The sequence below is a fragment of the Vespa mandarinia genome, chromosome 11, assembly GCF_050613455.1.
Source record: "Vespa mandarinia isolate Hongniang chromosome 11, ASM5061345v1, whole genome shotgun sequence".
Taxonomy (NCBI): Eukaryota; Metazoa; Arthropoda; class Insecta; order Hymenoptera; family Vespidae; genus Vespa; species Vespa mandarinia.
The window spans coordinates 1,960,001-1,985,000 of NC_140820.1; the positions used below are offsets into that span (position 1 = coordinate 1,960,001).

General features: G+C 26.5%; 5 protein-coding genes across 15 annotated transcripts in view; 1 reads left to right on the forward strand and 4 right to left on the reverse strand.

The window, feature by feature from the left end:
• LOC118441338 (uncharacterized) overlaps positions 1-726 on the reverse strand; it is a 1,933-nt gene extending 1,207 nt beyond the window's left edge. Inside the window, exon 1 of the mRNA XM_035865577.2 lies at positions 511-726. Within this exon, the coding sequence (XP_035721470.1) occupies positions 511-561 (51 nt within the window). The 5' untranslated portion in view covers positions 562-726. The remainder of the gene's footprint in view (positions 1-510) is intronic.
• Positions 727-4,133: 3,407 nt separating this feature from the next.
• On the reverse strand, positions 4,134-10,002 carry LOC118441259 (leucine-rich repeat flightless-interacting protein 2). Of its 7 annotated transcripts, none has more exons than XM_085660218.1 (10): positions 9,563-9,998; positions 9,266-9,391; positions 8,574-8,717; positions 7,528-7,654; positions 7,317-7,453; positions 6,961-7,224; positions 6,680-6,818; positions 6,454-6,579; positions 6,067-6,281; positions 4,137-5,979 (listed from the first exon to the last, which is right to left on the reverse strand). In XM_085660218.1, exons 3-10 carry the CDS (start codon positions 8,655-8,657, stop codon positions 5,869-5,871), a joined length of 1,203 nt encoding a protein of 400 aa, XP_085516344.1. In that variant the 5' UTR covers positions 8,658-8,717; positions 9,266-9,391; positions 9,563-9,998; the 3' UTR covers positions 4,137-5,868. The 7 variants fall into 7 exon arrangements, with proteins under 7 accessions (XP_085516346.1, XP_035721300.1, XP_085516347.1 ...); XM_085660217.1 differs by having other exon boundaries at positions 9,551-9,998; XM_085660220.1 differs by having other exon boundaries at positions 4,134-5,979; positions 6,466-6,579; positions 9,266-10,002.
• A 641-nt stretch (positions 10,003-10,643) lies between these two features.
• Positions 10,644-12,538, reverse strand: RfC4 (replication factor C subunit RfC4). 2 transcript variants are annotated; one of them, XM_035865215.2, is made up of 6 exons: positions 12,327-12,538; positions 11,883-12,150; positions 11,518-11,766; positions 11,204-11,413; positions 11,003-11,116; positions 10,644-10,804 (listed from the first exon to the last, which is right to left on the reverse strand). In XM_035865215.2, exons 1-6 carry the CDS (start codon positions 12,437-12,439, stop codon positions 10,703-10,705), a joined length of 1,056 nt encoding a protein of 351 aa, XP_035721108.1. In that variant the 5' UTR covers positions 12,440-12,538; the 3' UTR covers positions 10,644-10,702. The 2 variants fall into 2 exon arrangements, with proteins under 2 accessions (XP_035721108.1, XP_085516225.1); XM_085660099.1 differs by having other exon boundaries at positions 10,666-10,804; positions 11,188-11,413.
• A 383-nt stretch (positions 12,539-12,921) lies between these two features.
• Shc (SHC-adaptor protein) lies at positions 12,922-21,787 on the forward strand. 4 transcript variants are annotated; one of them, XM_035865502.2, is made up of 12 exons: positions 12,922-13,219; positions 13,588-13,685; positions 13,770-13,840; positions 13,921-13,981; positions 14,095-14,268; positions 14,350-14,513; positions 14,600-14,835; positions 15,002-15,151; positions 15,261-15,388; positions 15,505-15,615; positions 15,762-15,791; positions 21,402-21,787. In XM_035865502.2, the coding sequence occupies exons 2-12, from the start codon at positions 13,590-13,592 to the stop codon at positions 21,411-21,413; spliced, it is 1,233 nt and encodes a 410-aa protein (XP_035721395.1). In that variant the 5' UTR covers positions 12,922-13,219; positions 13,588-13,589; the 3' UTR covers positions 21,414-21,787. The 4 variants fall into 4 exon arrangements, with proteins under 4 accessions (XP_035721395.1, XP_085516203.1, XP_085516202.1 ...); XM_085660077.1 differs by lacking the exon at positions 21,402-21,787 and having other exon boundaries at positions 15,032-15,151; positions 15,762-16,502; XM_085660076.1 differs by lacking the exon at positions 21,402-21,787 and having other exon boundaries at positions 13,577-13,685; positions 15,762-16,500.
• On the reverse strand, positions 17,749-23,453 carry LOC118441304 (putative RNA-binding protein Luc7-like 1). The gene is made up of 5 exons (XM_035865503.2): positions 23,298-23,453; positions 22,912-23,006; positions 19,416-19,514; positions 18,520-19,325; positions 17,749-18,414 (listed from the first exon to the last, which is right to left on the reverse strand). Exons 1-5 carry the CDS (start codon positions 23,446-23,448, stop codon positions 18,336-18,338), a joined length of 1,230 nt encoding a protein of 409 aa, XP_035721396.1. The 5' UTR covers positions 23,449-23,453; the 3' UTR covers positions 17,749-18,335.
• Positions 23,454-25,000: the final 1,547 nt, after the last annotated feature.

The following is a 25,000-nucleotide window of genomic DNA, read 5'->3' on the forward strand; positions in this document are numbered from 1 at the left end:
AATATTAAATTAACGCTAAAAAATATAAAAATTAACACTACAAATAATATAATTTCAGTATAATGAGGTATATTTTTTATTCACTTCAGAAAAGAAAAAAAAAACAAATGAAAAGGAAAAAAAATTCATAAAATTAATCGTATGTGTACAATAGAAAAAAAAAAAAAATTATAATGTTTTATAAAAATGATTGTAACCAATCATTTACGATTAGTATAAATGTAGTATTAATATCAAATATCAATTTAGGTTATGTTCAGGATATTGTTAAGATTTCATATAAAAAAGTTTAATTAAAAAAAAAAAAAAAAAAAAAAAAAAAATATATATATATATATAAATAATACAATTATTTTATTATATGTTTTATAAAATTTATTATACCGACTAAAAAATACCATTCCAATTGAAATATAAGAAGCATCATATTCCTCTAGACAAAAAAAAAATTTGATACCTTCCTTTATATTGCGTCTAATATATGAAAAGAAAAATATCAAATTAAATTACCTGTTGTTCACATTTAGGACAACCCTTGCTAATAGTTTTTGTTTTTCCCATAATTAACACAAACACACGCACACACAACGTTAAATATAAATTCGTTCTATCTAAATTTGCTACGGGTATAACCCATTAAATGGCTAAATGATGTATGTTAAAAAATCATTATGGCAAACTTCTTTCTAAAACGACTAAATTAACTTTATTTTAAGAACACCACATATTATATATACAAATAACATTATTTGTAGTTTCTATTTTGTCTGCTAGATGACAGTTCTCACAACACAAGAACAGACCAATCAACGATTATCTATCTCCTATTTGCCTGTATTGTCATTGTTATTGATTGAATAATAAAAGAAAAAAGAATGATATATATATACATATACATATATATACACACACACACACACAAATATATATATTGTAAATAATTACATATGATCGATTTCTACATTTGAATTAATTCATATTATTAATGTTTATCTTTCATCGTCCATAGCATATGCGACATCAGCGACAAGTATGGATAAAATATGAACTACGAGCACAATAAAAAAACAGTCTCCACTATGTATCTATAATAGGTTATTACAATAAAATTATCGAAATTATTAATTGTTTTGATCTTAGACGTTTGTTAAGAGAAAAAGAGAGAAAGAGCTGCGATGTTTTCTCGTCGGAATGTAAAAGAAGATTAGATCGAGAAAGCTCAAAATCAGTCAAACACTTGTTTTTGTCGATATTAAATGTACTCTACAACGTAGAAATCAAAACTAAACTACATTTAAATATTATATTAAATGCCTGTTACGATTTGTGTAATGTTTAACTAATTAGATTATTGTTTAAATATTAGTTTATTGTACTCTGTGTACATTATACATCGTTTAAAATAATTATTAAAATTACCAAAAGTATTAATTGTTTAATCTTGAACGTTTTGAAAGAGACAGCTGCAATAATTCCTCGTCGAAATGCGAAAGAAGACTGGATCGTTAAGGCTATTCACTACTTTTTATTCGAAGCGTCTGTGACTTCAGCGACAGGTATGGACAAAATATGAACTACAAATATAAGCGGAAAACATTATCCCCTCCATGCGTCTATCGTATCGGTTTATAAACTTATTTGGTTATATTTCTCTACGCGTACATAATAATTGATTTCATTTAGAGTAGAGTAAATAATTTAATAAACTGTGAATGCTTTTTAATCTCTTATATATATATCTTTTTATATGATAATATGAGTTCTGTTAGATATTATGTATTCATACTGGATACGACATTGATAGGCATTTGTTTCACGTTAAAAAAAAACAAAAAAGCATAAAGAATAATAAATATAATTAACACATATGATAATTAATACATAAATATTCGAATTTTAAAGAAATCATCTTTAAATTTAATTATATCTTATCTATTGACCTGTAGAAATATTATTGGCAATACAAAGTGTTATTACTTTAGTGCTATTTAATCGGAAATTAAATTGAATGGATTTTGAAATTACATTGAAATATACAGCCTGGCGGTAATTGCGTTGTATTGCGATTTATAATTTGATTTTAATATATTGCAAGTATTACCGATTCAAGTCTCATTACGTGGAAATTACTGCATCTGGAGATTCACGGGCTAACGGTGATTCTATTCTAAAATCCACGTTCTCGAGATAAATCGAATTTTCTCATTTCGTATTTCGAGGAATAAACATCGAAATACACTCTCTCCGTACCTCTGTATTTAATCGTCTTATAGATATGAACGTTTTATAATTATTTAAATAATGTACAATGCACTTGGAGTACTTTGAGGTTATAATTAAACGATATTACATTTCGTAAAATATCGTATAGTTTTTAAGACGCATTGGACTTGGAGTATTTTTCTTTCGTCATACGTCGATCGTTTAATGTCAACAAGAAGGAACAATTAAAGGACCGTGCGAGTTATCACGCGTCAGTCTCCTTTCGTACTCCGAGGAATAAACATCGAGATACACTCTCTCCGTACCTCTGTATTTAATCGTCTTATAGATATGAACGTTTTATAATTATTTAAATAATGTACAATGCACTTGGAGTACTTTGAGGTTATAATTAAACGATATTACATTTCGTAAAATATCGTATAGTTTTTAAGACGCATTGGACTTGGAGTATTTTTCTTTCGTCATACGTCGATCGTTTAATGTCAACAAGAAGGAACAATTAAAGGACCGTGCGAGTTATCACGCGTCAGTCTCCTTTCGTACTCCGAGGAATAAACATCGAGATACACTCTCTCCGTACCTCTGTATTTAATCGTCTTATAGATATGAACGTTTTATAATTATTTAAATAATGTACAATGCACTTGGAGTACTTTGAGGTTATAATTAAACGATATTACATTTCGTAAAATATCGTATAGTTTTTAAGACGCATTGGACTTGGAGTATTTTTCTTTCGTCATACGTCGATCGTTTAATGTCAACAAGAAGGAACAATTAAAGGACCGTGCGAGTTATCACACGTCAGTCTTCTTTCATACTCCGAGGAATAAACATCGAGATACACTTATTTTCAAGTTTATTTTAGCTTGTGATAAAACCTGTTTGTAATAATTTAAATAATTATTTTAAATTAATTGTTTTACACTTTAATTTTTGATATACCGAAAGTACGATCTTAAGTCATGCTTAATAATACATTATATCTGAATCTGACTGATGTTGGAGGATGAAACTTTCAGTAAAAGAGATTTCACCTACCTCCTATGTTAACTATGAACCTTGAAACTTTCAAAAAGGAAAGTCATCTTGGTATGCAGGATTTTAGAATAGAGTCAACCCTAGCTCATGAATCTTCATTAACACCAACTTCCACGCAATGAGATTCTAAGTCGGTATTTACTTATGATATATAGAATTTTAAAGTTAAATCATATACAAGTATTTACCGAGCAAATGGCTGCATGTCTTTACACATTTCCAAAATCTTATATATATATATATATATATATATAGATATATATATATACACATTAATCCAAAGTTATGAACAGAAGTTTGAAAATTTGTATTGTTTTAGTATGGTTTCGTAATAAAATTAGGGAAAAAAAAATATATGAATACGATTGTTTCATTGCAATTTTGAGCAACGAAGAAATTATTGCGATTAAAATGTAAGTTTTTAAAAAAATTATATTACATTTTAATTGTTTTCCAATTTTTATTATTATAAATTGAAATTGCAATAGTAAAACAAAGTAAAATATTCATTTATGTCTTTAATAAAGATAAATATTTTCAATTAATTTCAATTAAAGATTATTGCAAAGTATGTATAAATATATATATATATATATATATATATATATATTAAATTAAACCAATATATATATATATATATATATATATATATATATATATATATATATATTGGTTTAATTTAAAAAGAATAAAAATTTGATCAAATTAAAGTAAGATAATTAGTAGAAAAAAAATGAAGAAAAAAAAAACTTTAAAAAATTATGTCAGAACATATATTATTTTCTATTTTTCTTTTCAATTTATTAATCAATAATTAAACATTATTATTATTATTATTTTTTTTTTTTTCATTTGAAATAATATCATGGACTATTAAAAATGTGTGTGTTTCTAAACGACAAACTGTTAACACATTTTTTTTTATCCCTTTGGCACACATTATTTAGAGCGCAAAGATAAAACTTTTTCAAACATAATTTGATTCTCTTTAACCAATGATATTATGACGGGTAAACTTCTATAATAGGACAACATTGGAAGTAATATGTATGTACATTGTGTATATTCGCATGAGTCATATTAATGTGATTATGGACAAAACTTTGTTAAATACACAAAGAATATCACATACATTTATAACAATATATTTGAATTTATTCTAAATGTACAAAGACCACACTATTGTACGCCTAATTTTTGTAGTTCGTATCAATCCCCGTTGGATGAAAAACACATATCAGTCACAATGTTTCAGAAATCATTTTGATACAAGTTATAAATGCAACACGATCATAAATATACTTTCACTACCAACATATTCAAGGATATGTTATTTGTTTTTTTTGTTTTTTTTTGCTTTTTTTTTCTTTTTTTTTTTTTCTTTTTTTTTTCCAACGCAGTATACAATAATTTTATATCTTCTCATCTGTTATTACTATTCTGCACAATAAGGATATATTTATACTTATTTATTTTTTTCAAGCATATTATTTTATGGTTCGCTAAAGGACAGTCCGGTGTGGTTTTTGTCATTTATGATCTATCTTGTGTGTTCGCGATAGTTCTTAATAATAAAATGCATTTGAAAATTTTCAAAAAAACTAAATAAAGGATCAAAGGAATAAAAATTGAAAACTAATTACGTAACTCATAATTTCAAATGTTCAAACTCTTTTAAATACATTCGTAATTGATCACTTCCATTTTACACTAGAAGAATAGTTTAAAATTTAAGAATTTAAGTATACTTATTATACCAAGTACATAAATTACTAAAATATGTTAACTTCTTTATATAATTGCAAAAATCATAATATTTTTCTCTCTCTTTCTCTCTCTTTCTCCTTCTTCCTGTTTATTTCAAACTACAAAATATTAAATTTGTATACGCTTTGATTGTGAGCATGAAACTTCCAAAATTGAAATATTGATTAAAAATTTATATAAATTCTTATTTATATAATTATATAAATTTATATAAATTTATACAATTTAAATAAATTTATATGAATTGTTTTATATATATTTATAATGTTACACATTGACATCATTTAATTAGTCAAAATGTAACACACAATTCGTTTTTAATATTGATGTCAATGGATAGAGAGAACTATGTAAAAACCGATAGGCTGTTATAACATAACAATGTTATGTACATGCACAAATTGTCTTTACACAACTATTTATAAATTAATATAGTATTATAAATGCCTAAAATATTATTACTAAACAAGCATTTTCTCGTTGTTAAATTGCCATTAAACTGCTTATTACCAAAAGACCAGATAAAAACAAAGAATGACTTTGCGTACAAATTCATTAGTATAAATATTTTTATACGTATCATTCTCTAAATGATAAAAGCTCTTTAAATTATAAAAGATCTGATAACAGTACACATACTCTCTGTTAAATGTTATTATCAAATTGTCAAATAACTTTGATATATTTTGCGATATTGTTATTTTAAAAATTATTAAATAAATGCTTTTCGTCTATAGATAGCATAAAAGAAAAAAAAATCGAGTAGATTTGACGGATCCCAACAAAAAAAAGAAAAAAAAAAGAAGAAAAGAAAACAAAACAAAAATAATTTCATCAAAGATCTTTAAAAAGAGCGGATTTAGCATTTTTAAGTTTATCTAATCGCCTTTGTAAATGCGAGTTTGCTGTTTCGAGTTCTTCAACGCGTCCTTGAAACTCTCTAACCTATAAAAAATATCATAAAATTATTAATACATATTATCGTCACATATATTAAAATGGATTATTTAAAAAGAAACAGGGCTTCATTACTTCTCTTTGCAATTTTCTCTTTTCAATTTTGAGTTCATCTTCCGCTTTCTCAGATGCTTCTGCCGCAGACTTATAACGTATTACTTGACTTTCTAATCTAGCCACCGTGGCTTGTAACGTAGACATGTCCTGTTCCGTTTTCTGCTGCTTGAATTTGTAATCGATTAAAAGCTTATTAGCCTCTCGTTGAATATCTTCAGAATACGTTAAGCCACCTGTTTCAATAAACAGCTCGTATAAAGTAACATTTGATGAAATTGAAAATTGTTATGACAGATAAAACATTTCGTAACTATTTGTTTATAAGACCATTTTATGGAGTATTAAAAATTAAAAAAAAGATGTATGCACTCCATCACACATGTAATGTACAGATTTAACTTCAACCTAATACTGCACCCGGGGATCTCTCAGATCTTATGCGATTCTTGGTTTCTTCTAATTCCAATCTTAAATGTCGTATTTGATCTTCTAATTCTTTTTTCTCCGAAGCAAACTTTCTCAGTCGAACGTCTGTAAGAGAGAGGAAAGAAAAAATCGTTCGATTTATATATACTTTTGTTTTTGATTATATCAATTGTAATATAAATAATGTCAATTTAAAATAATATACCCAAGGATCCTTTTCCAGCATTCTGCAATAAATCTGCAGACTCTTTACTAACTAATACTCTTCTTCTATGGCAGGGTCCACTTTCAACATCATTTTCTTCATCGGTTCCTTCATCTTCAACTATCACTAATCCATTTTCCTATATGATAAGTGATTATATCATTATCATTATTATTATTATTATTATTATTATTATTATTATTATTATTATTATTATTATTATTATATAAATTCATTTAATTTTTAACGATAGAAAATTTTTAATTAAAACTAAAAGATACCTGAATTAATGTATCCCTTTCTAACAATTGCGTTCTGCATAAATCTAAATCATCTTTTAATCTTTGACCAAGTCGTTTTAATTGTTCAGCGTCTCGATTCTTCTCTCGAAGTTCTCTACGTAATTGGGCTGCCATTTCTTCTAATTCTTCCAATTTATCTTTTAATATATCAACTTGATAGGCAAAAGAAGATTTTTCATTGTCTAATTGGGCATTAGCTATCATTGCTTTTCTGAATTTCTCTTCAAATTCCTTCAGCTCTAACTATAAATTATATAACACTTTAGTATCTAATGGCTCAGTGTTAATTCTAATTAAGATGGTCTTGTTATATTACTCAATTATGAATCACATACCCTAAGATCTCTACCAAGTCCCACATCTTCTAATGAATCTTCTGATGATTTACAGCTGGATTGAAAATTATTAGAATTTGTAAGCAAGCGTGATGTCCTTACAGGATCCGGAGTTACTCTCATGGCTCTATTAGGATCTACAAAAAAAAAAAAAAAAAAGAAAATCATTGAAATATAATAATTTTTTGAATTCCTTTTTTATAATAGTTACCTGAACACATATCATAAACTCTATCAGCATTTTCTTCCGCTTCTTTCTGTTGTCTTTCCAATTCACGCATTCGGATTTCTCTAGCTTCAGCTCTTGCTTGTCTCCTTGCAGCTAATCGTGCTTCTGCCTGAAAATATGTACGGAAAATCTATCCTTTTACCAATAACATTTTCAAATTCAATTGATTATTAACATTACTAGAATTAAATCAATTCTTGTACTAATATATACATACATACATACATACATACATATATACATACATACATATATATATATATATATATATATATATATTTATGTATATGAGTGTGCAATGAATATACAATTATTTAAAAAAAAACATTGACATACTAAAATGTTTTTTAAACTTTATACATGTATAAAATTCTACGATGAATAAAAATACACAAATATTATGTTTTTTTTTCCCAATGCAAATAAAAGAATAATATATACTTAATACCAAAAATATAAAATACTTGTCTGAAATATAATAATCGTATAACTTTAATTATTTTAATAACAATTTCTTTTCTCTTGTTTCTTTCTTAAATAAAAACAAAATGTAATAGTAGTTGTTTTGTTATACTCACTTTTAGCCTTAACTCCGTAGACAAAGTTACCTGTTTTCCTGACATTCCTATCTTATCTTTATGATAAGCTGTTATCATTATGCGGTTTATAACATGTAACTTAGTAGCGGTTAAAGTATTACTTTACGTCTTCTTCTTATAGAAATGTGGATAGAACAATATAGGAATACTAATTTTATATATATATATATTAATAAACAATTCATATCCAGGTATGAAATTAAAAATTTAGATAGACATAAGCTATTCATAAAAATACATGTGTATCGCCATTCTATGTATCATAGAGCTATTCAATTGCTTTCCTTCAACTTACATTTTTCTCATTGAACATAATAATTCTATAGAACATAATATTACAATACTATGTTTTATAGAATTGTTCTATATTCATTGAACATAATATTTTAATAGAATTAAAAAAAATAGATTATTATTATTTTTTCATACCTCTTTAGCTATTTGATCAAGTGCTTGATCCTCAGCAGAATGCCGTGTGGCAGTACGCCTTCGTCCAGTTACAGTAGATTCCATTTGTCCCTTTTATTTCTTTATTTAAACAGCAGCAAATTGATAAACAATTAATGCCTTTTCCTTAACACAGAAAAACAATCCAATTTAACTTTAATGTGACAAATTAACAATGAGAATAATAATCGATAAAAGGAATATAATTCAAATGTAAAATTGATTTATTTATATCAATGAAAGTCAATGTCATTTTATATGGGAAAAAAAGATCTGAATATAAGAAATATCTTTTTTTAAAGTTCAATCCTTTATCTAACGTTAATCTAATATAGATATAAAAAAAAAATCATTTACTCGTTTAGGAAATATATAAGATTGACATAATGTATCACTGTATCAAGTATATCATATAATGAAATGCAACCTTGATGCAAGATAATTAAGTTAATACAATGTAACGTATAGTGGCAGAATATAATTGTTATTAGAGAAAAAAAAAGAAAAAATGGACTATTAACAAATAGATATTTCTTTATGATAATTCTTTATAAATATTCATATTATATATATATATATATATATATATATATATATAAATATATATATATCAATATATATATATCAATATATATACATATATATATATAAAGTTTGAACTATCCTTGTTATACCTGTATTGCCTGAATCAAAAGATGACCACAATTATAATATTGGATGTTAAATCTTCGACGTTGTCCTCGAAATAAATGCTATATATTGTCACTCAGTATAAAAGTCCAGATCATTATAATAATTGACTATAAAATATTTATAATGATTAATAAAAAAAAATTTATATATTTTAACACACCCACGTATCACGAACGAATGCGTCCATGTAGAAGTACTATAACTGATGTCTCTTTAACTACTTATGCCTTAATTTAGTGTTGGGCCTATCTAACGAACAAACTTACAGAGGTACGTACACAAGAATGCCTATTAGCCAGCGGACAGCTGCATCTTGTTTTAAAAGAAACACATGCAAAAATAACCAGACACTATAAATAAAGTCAGTACAAATCGGACGTGACTGCCACGATGACCATTCGTAGAATAGAATTAATTTTCCTATTTGATAATGATCAATGTTTTCGATTTAAAAAGAAGAAAAAAAAAAAAAAGAAAAAAAAGAAAGAAAAAGTATATATATATGTATATATATATTTGTGATTTTTTCTTTCTAGCTTTTTTTTTTTTTCTGTTCTTTTCTCTTTTAAACACCAATAGTTTAGCCTGGTCTGTGGTTGAGATTATTTAAATTTGTGAATGCGTGACATGGGTGCATAAAATCCCACTGGATATATCGCATGATATTTTTCGAAAGAGTTTCTCGTTCAGTGATGCAAAGCACACTGCGCCGCGCCTCAAATAACTACGTTTACTAGCGACATCTGTCCCGATAATGTGGTACTATCTTTAAAGTAAATGCCGGCATTTTAACGTATTATTCTATCTTTCGATATAACAAACGTTAAACAATTTGTTATTATTATTATTAGATATCTTCATGTATTTCTATTTTAGCAAATGAATTAAACTTTTTACGAAATGTTATGAGATTAATCGGCACGATTAAATATTTCACAATTAAACTAAAAACCCGGCCTAGGTTTATGGTTTTTTTTTTTTTTTTTTTTTTTTTTTTTGTAACAATCGGCATCTTCGATTAACTTCAGGCTGACTGCGAAAGCACTACAGCGCCCTCGTGTAGAGCCTTCGTGAAAAAAAAAAGTACCAATCAAAAACCTACGATAAGATTTTTTTTCCTTATATTCTTTTTCTTTTTATTATTATTATTATATTATTATTATTATTATTATTATTATTATTATTATTGTTATTATTATTATTATTATAATTATTATTATTTTCGTTTCATTCTGATTCTTTCGTAATCGCAAGTTAGTTTTGAAATAATCGAATGAAATAGTTTGTGTATATAGATATTACATAAAAATACATAGAGTATATAATAAATGTAAAAAAAAAAATTTCAAAAATTATACATATATATATTGACTTATTATTATTTTTACATTTGAATTCAATTAAACTTAAGATTTTTGTTATTTCGAAACAGCTTTTTGACATAATCGGGCCAGCAGACTGTTCAATTGTAACAAACTATTAATACCATTCACAATTCCTAAGTGCGTTATTCCTATTTCCTGAAACAATAATAATAATAATAATAATAATAATAATAATAATAATAATAATAAAAATAAATAATTTATGATAGGAAATATTCATGTAATATATTATTGTAAATTTATAATCAAATTAATTGAACGAAATGTATATCAAGTCAAAATGGCAATCCCCTTAACTACATGTGATATGTAGACATAAAAAATAATGTTCACCTTTATCATATCTAATTTTAATTTTTCATCTATAGGAAGATTTTTACAAACACGAAATATATTTCCAATCATATCTTCTGCGGAATAACCCAATTTCCATAAGTGTTGCATTATCTATTTAAAATAAAACAAAATAGAAGATCAAATAAATAATATAAGTTAAAAACTTAATTAATATGTTTTACCAATATTGAATTTTACCGTAAAAGCTTTACAAATATTTCCTTGGGTACATAATTCAAGCATTTCCTTTACCAAAAGTGGATGTGGTTCATCGCATACTTTAAAAACATTTGTACCATTTACATGACCAAATCCATTGTGAGTAGATTGTAAATTGTTTAATGCTTGTCTCATATCACCTTGGGCGGTAAATACAATAGATTCTAAACCATCGTCCGTATATGAAACCTATAAATAATTTTTTTTTAATAAAAAAATACTTTATTTGTTTTGGTTGAGAAAAGAAATTTTGTAATAAAAAAAAAAAAAAAAAAAAAAAAAGGAAAAATTACATTCTCCTTCTGACAAACTTCTATAACTTTTGCCAAGATTTGTGCATCACTTAATTTCCCATATCTTAACATGGCACAACGTGATTGTATCGGTTCAATAATTTTCTCACTATTATTACATGCCAATGCAAATCTAGTTGTACTACTATATATTTCCATTGTACGACGAAGAGCTTGTTGTGCTCCATCAGTCATACTATCAGCTTCATCCAAAATAATTATCTTATGTTTTCCTTTAGCTAAATTGACCTAAATTATATGATTACAGATAAAAAAAAGAAAAGAAAAGAAAAAAGAGTATTCTTTTTTCTGAACGATGAATATGCATCCTTTTTTTTTTTTCTTTTTTCTTTTTTACCACTTACTTTCTTCTGCGCAAACATTTTGATCTTATTTCTAACGACATCAATTCCTCTGTCATTAGATGCATTTAATTCTAATACTGCATCTTTAAATGTTGGACCTAAAAGTGAACGTGCCAAACATAAAATCGTTGTAGTCTTTCCAACGCCAGGTGGTCCACTAATAATAATATTTGGTGTATTTCCATGTTGAGCAAAAACAGATAATCGAGCAATAGTATCTTCATTGCCAACAATATCTGTAAATACTTGTGGCCGATACTTCTCAATCCTGTATTATGAAATAATACAAAAATTTTTTAAATCCATTTAATCTTAAATTAATAAAAAATAAAAATACTATAACATTTTAATTTCTCATAGAAAATATGAAAACATGCAGATAGAAAATAACCTTATTTACTGGAACATCAAATAAACGAATGATATGTGAAACATTTAACCTACCAAGGTAAATCACAAGATTTGTTAGATTGATCTTTATTTTTTGTATTATATCCACTCGTAGATGGTAAAATTTCTATTTCCATTATATCATCGGTATCATTGTCTCGCGTCATTTTTAAATTTCTTTATCAATGTCTATACTATTGTTACCGGTAAAAAAGCCGCGGAAATAAGATTGAAACATTTGAAATCAATTCTATTATATATCTAAGCTATGATTGGTTACATTTTTTATACAGTTTGTCTATATGCGCATAAATGCAATTTTACGTTACCAACCAATGAAGATAAAAACTATGAAAATAAATATGAACTTCGATGATCAAAAAAATCCTGTACTTTTCGTAAATTTAATTAATTTATTATTTTAATTAAAAAAAAATTATCGAAATAATTTCACACGAATGAAACAATTGAAAATAATTTCTTACGTAATTACGAATAACAAAGGATAATTACATTGAAAAAACTAAATGACCCATAACGTCTCTGATTGGTCGAAATCAAAATACCATGTTGCATCGTCGACCAATTAAATTTAATTTTTAAAAAGACAATTGTTGACATATCCCTTTAAAGGGTTTCTAAAATGATACAACGATTTAACAGACACACCTGATTACACCATATGGCAACACTGGGTGTGATCATTCATCAAGATTTGTAAAACGATAGTGATACTTGAATTTTTTAATTTCTTTGACAGTTTAACATAATGACGTTATACCAGTGCCTCTTAATAATACCTGTATATTCCTATATTGGCATAATTTAACTAATATTAATTCTTGGAATAATAACATCATCGGATGCACAATTTCTAAAGAATTTCCTTGTATTATTTTAAGTGTCATCAATGTATCAACATTCTAAATAGCAGCAATATAGATTGGGTAATATTTTTAATTCTTTATTTATAGAAATATTTTCAAAATAAAATTAATCGTCATTATTATACCTTTATTTGTTTGTCATTAAATTTAAATAATTCTATCTAATTCTAAAGTTCAATTCTATGAAACAATAACAAGTACAAGTACAAAGTTCACTTCTATAAAACAAATATACATTTTTTTTTGGTATGTCAATCATTTTAATTAATTTTATATAAATTTTAATTATACCTTTAATGTTATGTAACGAATATAATATTTTCAAAATTGATTTAATTTTTTTTTTCATGTATTACAACATTTTTACTAATTTTGTTTATGTTCATATATTTTATAATTTATTTCTTACTTATATAGATTTTTTTTAGGTATGGCGACGGGTGGTAGTTTTATAAGTAAACCAGCTAGGGGATGGTTACATCCCGATCATTTAGTGAGTAAAGAAGGGATTAGCTATATGGTAAAAGTAAGTTATTTATAATAAAAAATTATTTCTTACAAAGAGTTATATAAATGTACTTATTAATAATTATATTATTAAATGTAATAGTATATAGGATGTCTCGAAGTATATACTTCTATGAAGAGCTTAGATTTTGAAACGAGATCATGTGTTGCTAAGTAAGTAATAAAAAAATATTGATTCATGCGTATACGTTAAATATTTTTAATTTTCTACAATGAACCTTCTTATTTTATAGGGAATGTATAAATAGAGTTTGCGAAGCTGTTGGATTAAAATCAGCTGATAAAAAAAGAAGGGTAAAACATTACAAGTTGATTAATATGTGTAGAAAAAAAAAATATATATATATATATATATATATATATATATATAAATTTTTGTGTACATATTTTTTATTTTTGTATTATAGGTTGATAGAAAAGTTTTAAGAGCAATAGCTGATAAGCCTCGTATGGAGCATGCAGGTACTAACATAAACTTGACAATTAGCAGTAGTAGTTTGTCTTTAACTAATTTAGAAACTGGACAAGTTATCGCAAAACATGACATGCCACGCATATCTTTTGCTTCTGGTGGTGATACAGTATGTATTATATTGTTAAATAAAAATAATATTAAAATTAATATATCATTTTTATAAGAAGAGTATACTTTTTTATTATAGGATATATTAGATTTTGTTGCATATGTTGCCAAAGATATGCATGAATGGCGTGCGTGTTATGTTCTGGAATGCGAAGGTGGATTAGCGCAGGATGTTATATCTACGATTGGTCAAGCATTTGAAATAAGATTCAAAGAATTTCTTACTAAACCAAATTCATTGCAGTAAGTTTGTAATTTTAATTATTTTAAGAAGTATTTACTATTTAGAAAAAAGAGTAGATTATTATTATTATATATATATTTTATAGTCCTGTATTAAATGGTATGAGGGAAGCAGATAGAGATTATTATAACGATTTACCAGGAAAGGTACCACCAGATATTGGTCCACCACCAGTACCACCTTTACCTAATGCAGCATCAACATTACCAAATTTAAAACATCACTCTACACAAAATCAAATAACACGTTGTAATCCACAAAACTCTATATTACATGATACTTGCTCTATTGATAATAATAGACAACTCCAACAATGGACAGGTAATTTTATCGTAAAAAAAAATTGTGTTCATTTTATATGTACTTAACATACTGATCGTTATTTATATAATTCTCAATATTATTATTATTATTATTATTATTATTATTATTATTATTATTATTATTATTATTATTATTATTATTTATTTATTTTTTTTAAATACAGAAACTGGAAATTTAATTGATTTAAATGCAGATGGAACTACCTCAAGTTTTAATCCAGCACACGAACACAATTATATGAATGACAGTGTCATACTTGCAAATAGAGACAATCATCGTGAAAACACATCACTTTTTGATGTTTTCGATATGCGTAAGTTAATATATCTAATATTTTTTTTTTTTTATAATATTATAATATTAGACAAATTATTAAATATTCTATTTTTTCTATTTCTTTTTCTTCTTTTTTTTTTCCCCAGAACCATTCAGTTCTGCTATATCAGAAATGAATAAATTAAGTCCACGTTCGCAGAAAAATCAATTAAAGCAAGAAATATGGTTTCACGGTAGTGTCAGTCGCGCTGAAGCAGAATCTATGCTCATGAGAGTGAGTATAATTTAAAAACAATCAAAATAAATTATAATTTCTTTTTTTTCTTTTTTTTTTTTCTTTTTTTTTTATGCGAAATTTACGTGTAATATAATTTCATTAATCTAAAATAGGATGGAGATTTTCTAGTGCGTGAATCACAAGGGTCACCAGGTCAATATGTTCTTACTGGTATGAATAACAATACACCAAAGCATTTGTTATTGATAGATCCAGAGGGAGTTGTAAGTATTTTTATAATTAGAGTTAATTAAAGTAAAACTAACAAGTTTATATATCTTCTTTTCTCTCTTTCTCTCTCTCTCTCTCTCTCTCTTTGTTATTCTTTTCTTTTCTTGGAAATAATGTGAAACAAAAATACAATTTACAGGTTCGCACAAAGGACCGTGTTTTTGATAGCGTAAGTCATTTAGTTAATCATCATTGTGACAACTTATTACCTATAATATCAGCAGACAGTGTCTTAGTACTTCGCCATCCCATTCCTAGGCAAACAAATTATTGATTCTTCTAATTTGCTTTCCTATATGTAATAGGATAATAATTTTGATAATCCGAAAATTAGTCAATGCGCTAATGCGTAAAGCAGAATTTTTTTTTTAATGATGAAATATCTATTCATTTAATTTGAAATGACCTCCTATAATTTACATTAGATCTAATAACTAATAATTAACCTTTACGTATTAATAGTTTGTGCGTGAAGGTGCTTGATAATTCAGTGGCATAAATAGTATAATAGGTAATTATTAAGGTTATGTAAAGGAAAAAAAAAAAAAAAAAAAAAAAAAAAGAAAAAAAAATAGAAAAAAAAAAGAAAAAGAAAAGAGAAGATCTGATATATCATTTGATAAAAAAATTCATAAAGTATCAGACGGATAATTTGTATCATAATCTTATATATTTAACACTTCGCATTTTTTATATTTCTATATCGTATTCCAACGATATTCACAAAATAATATTGAATTACTGTGTATATGAAACTTACAGTAACTGTATTTGATTTATTTCAATAATTCTTACATTATTACACATCAATATCATTAAAGGATAACAAATAAACTTAGCCCAATTTGGCCTAAAAATTAATACTCTCAGAAGACTGGTTCTTTTTTTTTTTTTTTTTTTTTTTTTTAAATATATATATAAGAAAATTACTTGCACATATTTGTTGTGTGTCATCAGTTTATTGTAAAAGAAGCCTAGAAAAGGCACGATTTTTATGAAATACTTATATTAAGCATATTTTATTGCATATATATATATATATTTATCTGATTCATAAGTTCTTTTTTGTTTTTTCTATTATATTAATATATTTAAAAGCACAGCGTTGTTTAAAAATATACCGCAAAAAGTTTGAATGAACATTGGGACCATATGAACCACAATTTATTCCTATAAATTAATTTTTGCATTGTAATTATTACTTTGTCCAAAATCAAATATAACGATATCTTTGAAAAATTTTATTCAATCATTTATAAAGCAATTTATTCGGCAATATTAATTTATATATATATATAAAGACAATGGATAAACATGAAATTTATAAGAATATAATCTAACATTTTGCTTTATCTCTTTTATTTTGCATATCTTGTTGTCTTTCTCTTAACTATAAAATCTAAGTAATAAGAAAAGCTCATGGCATTATACAATTTCTCTCATCATGATACGCAAATGACATTAGAATCTTCAGAAATTTCATATATAAAACTTGGAGTTAAATCTTTTTTACTGAAGACTTCTTTTTCGTATATGAGAACTCGTTATTACAATACAACTTGTAACAAAGTAATTTTTTTTTTTTAAACCTTAATTTTCATTCATCCATTTCACCACCTATATATACTAATTTATTTATTACATTTTCATCTTAATTTATTAACTACCATAATAGTTCCTCTTATTCCCTTCGTAATATATTGAGAAGCCATGATGATACCCAGCAGTTAGTAAAAAATAATAGTAATTTTTTTGTTTATATAATTTTGAAAACTTTTTTCAATTAATAGAATAATCATAATATGATATATCTCTTATATGTGGTATCATTAAATCAGGATAGCGACTATGCTTGTTTAATATAGGTATGTGCAAACATATATATATATATAATTATATATATATATATATATATATATATATATATATATATATGTATATATATATATAAACGTATAGAGAAGATCTAAAATGTATCGGATACTTAAAATTTATTTATTTACAATGAACTAAATAGCTAATTTAAAAGTATAATTATATATATATATATATATATATATATATATATATATATAATTATATATATATATATATATATATATATACTAATATAACCGGGTAAAAATGAAAAATATATAACTTTGCAGTTTCTAATTTACATATACATATACATATACGTATATACATATACATATATATATATACAACCTTTAATAGTTTCTTATTGATTAACAAAAGCAGAACGTAGCATGAATATGTCGATTGTAATATTATTATTGAAACTATATAAGTGACATACAAATGCTTCTTCATATATTCATATCCGAAATGGATCACATCTCATTTATTAATATTTAATATACGAGTTATTTTATTAATTTATTTATTTATGTTTGTTAATTTATTTTACACATAATCTTGAAAAATCTGCATATATATGAAAAAAAGGGAGAAAGAAAAAGAAAAAAAAAGAATGGGAAAGAAAAAAAAAAGAAAAGAAAATACTGTTTTAAAGTAAATCATTAAACATTATTGTGTGTGTCTGTCTGTCTGTCTCTCTCTCTCTCTCTCTCTCTGTCTCTCTTTCTGTTGTGTGTGTATGTATGTATGTGTGTATATATTTATTTATGTATGTGTGTGTGCATGTATGTATGTATGTATGTATGTATGTATGTATGTATGTATGTGTATATATATATATATATATCGAGTTTTATCTCTTCCGATCGTTCGATGCACTGCGTCGAGATCGAGATCGACGGCCACGACTGCCACTTCGCGAACGTTTCGATCTAGAACAGTTTAAGAAAGAAAAGAAAAAACACAAAGGCAAAGAGAACGTTTTCTTTATTTGATTTTGCAGAAATAATCAGGATGAATTTTATTTTGATACCAACCTCTTCCCTCGACTACGACTTCGAGATCGTGACTTCCTTCTGTCTCTATCTCTATCTCTGCGATCACGATCACGATCACGGTCACGGTCACGGTCGCGTTCACGATCACGGTCGCGCTCGCGATCTCGGTCACGATCGCGTTCACGGTCGCGATCACGGTCGCGTTCACGATCACGGTCACGGTCACGATCACGATCACGATCACGTTGTTCACGGTCGCGATCTCGATCACGATCACGATCCCTTTCTTTATATCCCAAACCACGTCCCCTATCCGATCTATCACGGTCTTTATCACGATCCTCTCTATCTCTATCTCGTCGTCTATCTAATAACGAGTCACGTTTTTCTTTACGCCTTTCCTCAACCGTTTTCTGTAATTCCGCCAACTTTTCTCTTATTTTGATAAAACCAAGATGTAACTTTCCACCAAAATGATCGGCCAATCTTCTGTCGTTATCATGTATACCAAGATATGCGCTACACACTTCACACACTCTCAATTTTTGTTGTTGGTAACTCGATGCTGGCATACTATTTCGATATTCTTGCTCAGCCTCGTTCTTTTTCTTACGTAGTTCATCGATTTCACCCATCAGCTTCATAGATTCCTCAACAAAACCTTCTTCCCCTAGCTGTTCAGCCTTAGCTAATTTCTTACCAATCTCTTCGGCAAGAACATGTACATTGTTTGCTTTTGCTGCAACCTCAGCGCTTAATTCTTCTTGTGTTTCTGCTAGACGTTGTTTCGCTTGTTCGGTACGACGATCGCAGTCCGCGATAAAATTTTGCAGATGTTCCATAGCCTAATGACAATTCATATTTAAGAGATTTATTGTAAATATATATATGTAATTTTTTACATCAACTAGATAATAAGGTAAGAGGTTACTTACATCAATATCATAAAAATGATCCTTTTTCTTTTGTGCCGCCTCATAGTCAGCCCGTAGGGCCAAGTCGTGAATCTGGGGGCATTCTCCCAGGTCCATGCGCTGCGATTTACAAATTAATTCATATTAAATTATTATATCTTCTTAATAAAGTAATTGTTCTTATTTTTATATATGTATATATACATATATATATACATATATATAAATATATATACATATAATTAAACACCCTTTGCGAGACTTCAGTTAAGAAATCTTATTTGACAAGAGCATGGTTGTTGGGTCTGCTCTGGATTTCATGTGAAATTAGTTTGAATTTATTAATAAAGATAAATTGTTTATCCAAGATCTCGGACAATATATAAAATCCCCCAAAGAGATAAAACCTAGGCAAAGTATTCATATTTCGCTTCTAATATTAAACATATCGCCTTTATTTATGATTCCTTGGATGAAATCAATATTTTATGTCAATACTCAATTTAATGAGTACCATACAAATAGGGATATATTTATTACTAAAAGTGAGATACATATACGCACCCATATATTTTTAAAAGGAGATGATCTAAAAATGTTTCAAGACGAACTTATAAACTATTGCACTTGCACTAATGCGCTATTAAGAACGCATATGAAAAATCGCTCTCATCGGTTGATTTTCAATGGGTAAATTAACAATGTAGTTTTATACATAGAATTCACTTACAGAGTGGTAACACCTCTCCGCCTGACACGACAATGCGATGACAATGACGCTACAATCAGCATACACCTTCAGTTCACATGTTCATTTCTATGAAAGAACTTATATCCTAATAGTATATTACACTATTTACGTACGGCACGAACTGCCTTGCGAGACTGCTAAACGATTTAGAAAATCGAGTTGAATACGTACATCCAATGCTGAGGGGAATTTTGCTAATGGAACTGGCACGTTGTATAATTCCGCTTAATATTGTCTCTGCTTCATGCCATCTCTCACTTTTTCTTGTGGACATTTTATGTTTTGCAAATTGCCAATATCTTATTATTCCCACATCGAATTTATGATAAAAGGAAAGTTTTTATACGTTAATTATTACATATACATCAATATATATATATACATATATACATATATATATATATTTTTCTATTAGGTTCATATTAATGATGTCTGTACTCTTAGAATTATTTTAATCATCAATTAAATCGATCATAAATATAGAGACCTGAAATTCAATACTAAATATCCCCTATAAAAATACACATGTATTCGATTAATTGCGTCATTCTATAGTTTCATAAAAAAAAACAAAAAAAAAAAACCAAAAAAAAAACCAAAAAAAAAAAACAAAAAAAAAATGTGCAACTTTTAAATTACTCATAAAAAATAAAATAAAATAAAAGAAAGTTAAGTAAAATAATAAAGATAAATAAATGAATAAAAATAAAAATAAAAATAAAAAATAAAAAAAAATGTAAAGGAAAAATGATCTTGCCTGAGTTTTGTATTGAATAATAATAAGTTAAAGTATATTAGATCATATATTGAAGTCAATTAGTTTTGAGAGTTAAAAATCGAAGAAAATATACACTATTTTATGTTTTCATGGCAATTAGCAAGTCTTACTTACAGATCAGTGCTTCATTTCCTGTACCCATAATTCCAAGGTTGGTTTTTCATATATATACTTAAAATAAACTTCATTTTCTACCTGCCATAAATGGCATTGTTAGTAAGAAGCGACTGTAAGACATCATCGCATGAATCAGCATGATGCTACTCACCAACTTACACGCCTTTCAGGGTCTGGGAATATTAAATGCGGTACTCAGCGCCTCACCAACCATATATATATATATATATATGTATAGTGGTAGAGAGGCTGAGACATCCGCTCACCATATTTTTTTGTCAATCAAATTAACACCTAATACTTTAATTATGTAATAATAATCAAATTGTATATGTAATACGTACGTCCTTTTCGCTTTCAGTACTTACAGTAACGCGCATGTGAGAGTGACAAGTACAACACGACATATGAGCGGACAATACTCGCAACAATATTGTACAATGGATCAGATTGACTTTGCTTTTTCCAGAGACTCTGGAAATAGAACTGTGGTTACGTTGGTATTAGTGGATCTGAATATCATTACTTTCGTGCGCATTCGTCGTTAATATTTCATTTCGGTTTGAACTCTGAGTAGTTAGCCAACGCGTTACCTTCGATGATAGAAATCACTAAGGGTATTTGTTAACTGTGAGATACACATTATTATCATCAATATTAAATTATATACAATGCTTTTCAAATTGATGAAAAAAAATACAAAAAGATAATATTAATTAATCTATTTCAATACTAATTGGATGTTTATTATTCATGATACTTCCTTTTTTTTTTTTCTTTTTCTTTCTTTTAAGATAAAAAACCTTTATGAACATAAAAAGTAACTATAGATATTATTTTACATGTAATATAAGTATATTGTAAGTACTGACATTCCTACATTTATTATTAAGGAATTGCAGAAGAAAAAAAAAATTCTAACTCCTTAATAATTGTAAAGATAAAACATTAGAAGAAATTGAAAGTTCTAAATATCAATGTGTTTCACATAACAAACACCCTTATGACCAATTCGCACGATATGACAATGAAATGCGCGAAGCAGTGGATGTTGCATCATACAAGTACATAAGAGTATATATTAAACTTCTTAAGATTTATTATATATTAATGTGTGCATACTTAATATTTTGCACTTGGGAAATATCAAAAAATACATAATCTAACTACTTTTTTATTTTCTTTTCTTTTCTTTTCTTTTCTTTTTTTTTGTTATTTTTATTTTATATTATTTTGTTTTATTTATTCTTTTTTTTTTTTTTTTTAATTATTTTGACTATGTCATCATATAGCAACTATTGTGCTAATAAAATATATATATATACATATATATGAATGTATATATATATACATATATGTATATATATATATATATATATGAGGTATAAATTATTTTAAAATATATTACTACCCTGTGCTACAAAATCTCTCGGTGCTAATATAATATAATAATTTGATTCTCAATGAAAATCTTCAGGTACAGAAATATCAAAACACCACTGTACTTGTACGCTTATAAATTACGATAAGGAGAGGAGGTTTCCTTATAATCTAAATTTGTCAACATTCTTAACAAAGAAGCACACCACCTAGCAAAATGAAGGCATAAGATTGATTTATTGAAGAAAACTTAAGATATTAATGGAAGAATTTCTTTTCTCTTTTTCTTTTTTTCTTTTTTTTTTTTTTTTTTAAATAACAAAAAAAGGACTCACATTAAATTTAACATGTAAAATGGATTAAACGTATAGATCAATAAATTAAACATGTTCTTTATAAGAAACTCATATATGCTTGTATTTATGATATATGTTATGCCAGTGGTGTGCTATATTTTAATTTCGAATTAGATAATTTCACATTGTACTCACCGTTGATGAAAGTATCTCGTGTGGACAGCATGCCAGGAGAAAACTCTTGCAGACCTTCGGATCGGAGTATTTCACTTGAAATTTGTTATTTTCACCTATAGTGAAAAGAAAAAAAAAAAAGGAAAAGAAATAAATAATATTTGAAAATTTTCCAAACTCTGTGTGCATATATATATATATATATATATATATATGTACGTATTATGTATGTATGATTTGTGTATGTATATATGTGTGTGTGTGTGTGTGTGTGTTGATAAACGATCAATATGGCTTCGTGTCACCCATCTTGTGTCGATAATTAAGTATCATTCGTTCATTCTTTAAATTTAATCATTGGAAATAACAATAACAATTTAATGAATAATTTATTAAATAATACCTACCATTTCGACCTGTTCCCATTAATTGATCGAGCATAGCTCGCATCTGGTCGTGTGCCGTCATTTTTTTCTCAGTATTACAACCTTCAGAAACGCACAACGAACGAACAGAGAACCACAGCCACGCCACCGATTTCGACTTTCGAGATATCATCAAAATATATCGATCCGTTAAACACGAAGTATATACTACATTGAGATTTTACACTCACCTATTAAAATTATTTAACACCGGAACTATTATAGCGACCTCTATCCACTATATTATAGTATCTCTATTATTATTTTAATAGAGTAGTATTTCTAGTATATATATATATTTTTTTTCTTTTCTTTTCTTTTCTTTTCTTTTCTTTTTGTGAACGAATCGAACAATCGTATAATTCATATAATTAAAATAATTATCATGCTACGTATAAAAATTTTTTTGGGGAACAATTTAATAATAAGTATTGTAGTCAATTAAAAATAAGGATTTATATTAGATTGGAAACTATGAAAGGGCCGTTGAATGAAAATAAATAACTAAACAAAAACACCCGTTTCATAGTTTCTAACCTAATATTAAACTTTAGTAATTTTTTTATGCAATTAGTTGGTACCGAATGCAAAATAGTATTAAGAGATTTTTATGAAGAAAAAATTTATGATTTTTTATTTTTATTTCTTTTTTTTTTTTTTTTTCTTTTCTTTGCTATTAGATATCAATTTGACAGCCATATAGTATTTTTAACTAATTCGAATTTGACCAATGTAGTGGCGAAAAATATTCAATTGAACGTAGCCATATTTTATTCAGACATAAGAATAAATGTTTTTCTTTCTCTCTCTCTTATTTTATTTATTTTATTTTATTTTATTTTATTTTTTTTTTCTTATGAATATAAATTAGGAGAAGGGTCAATAACTAATTAAACAAAAAAAGAAAAGGTACTCATTGTTAAATTTATCTTTGTATGAACTCAGCTTTAATCGGCTGTAATATGGTACACAGAGAGACCTTTTGTATATTCATTTGACTTACTTGCTAACTTTGTATTCGAAGACCACAGCGATTACAGCCGATCATAGCACAGTGGACATTTTGGATTTTTTTTTTCTTTTTTTCTTTTTTTTTAAACCAGCATGTAAGGACATATACGTTTAATTGATATCGTCAAAATATATAGTACCTTATCGATCCTTAATATTCATCGATAATAAATGAAATATATATATATATACACGTATATATATGTATATACGTATTTTCCTTTGTTAGAAAATGGAAAAGTAAATAAACAATGAAAAGAAAGGAAAAAAAAATAGAAAATTAATCGCAGAATAATCGAACGAGTTATTACTTTTTTTTGTCCAAATAGAACGTGAATGTGATTAGAAAAATATTTTCAAAAACGATATTTCATTAGAAAAGATCGTCGCGTAGGTAAAAATTCTCTTTGAACCAGTCGATAAGGTAGTGATATCACGTGATCGGTCGTTACCGTACGTCGATAAATGAAAGCCATTTTCTAGGTTATTTTTTTTTTTTATAGATATCTTTTGTCTGATTGTGTTAACGACGTCTCTTTCGAATTGAATTTTCCTTCTTCGTTTTTTTTTCTTTTTCTTTTTGTTCGATTTTTAACGAACATATGTTAATAATTAAATACATGCTTATAATTTTCATTTAAGAGCGATTTAATAAGTAACAGCATATTCGATTT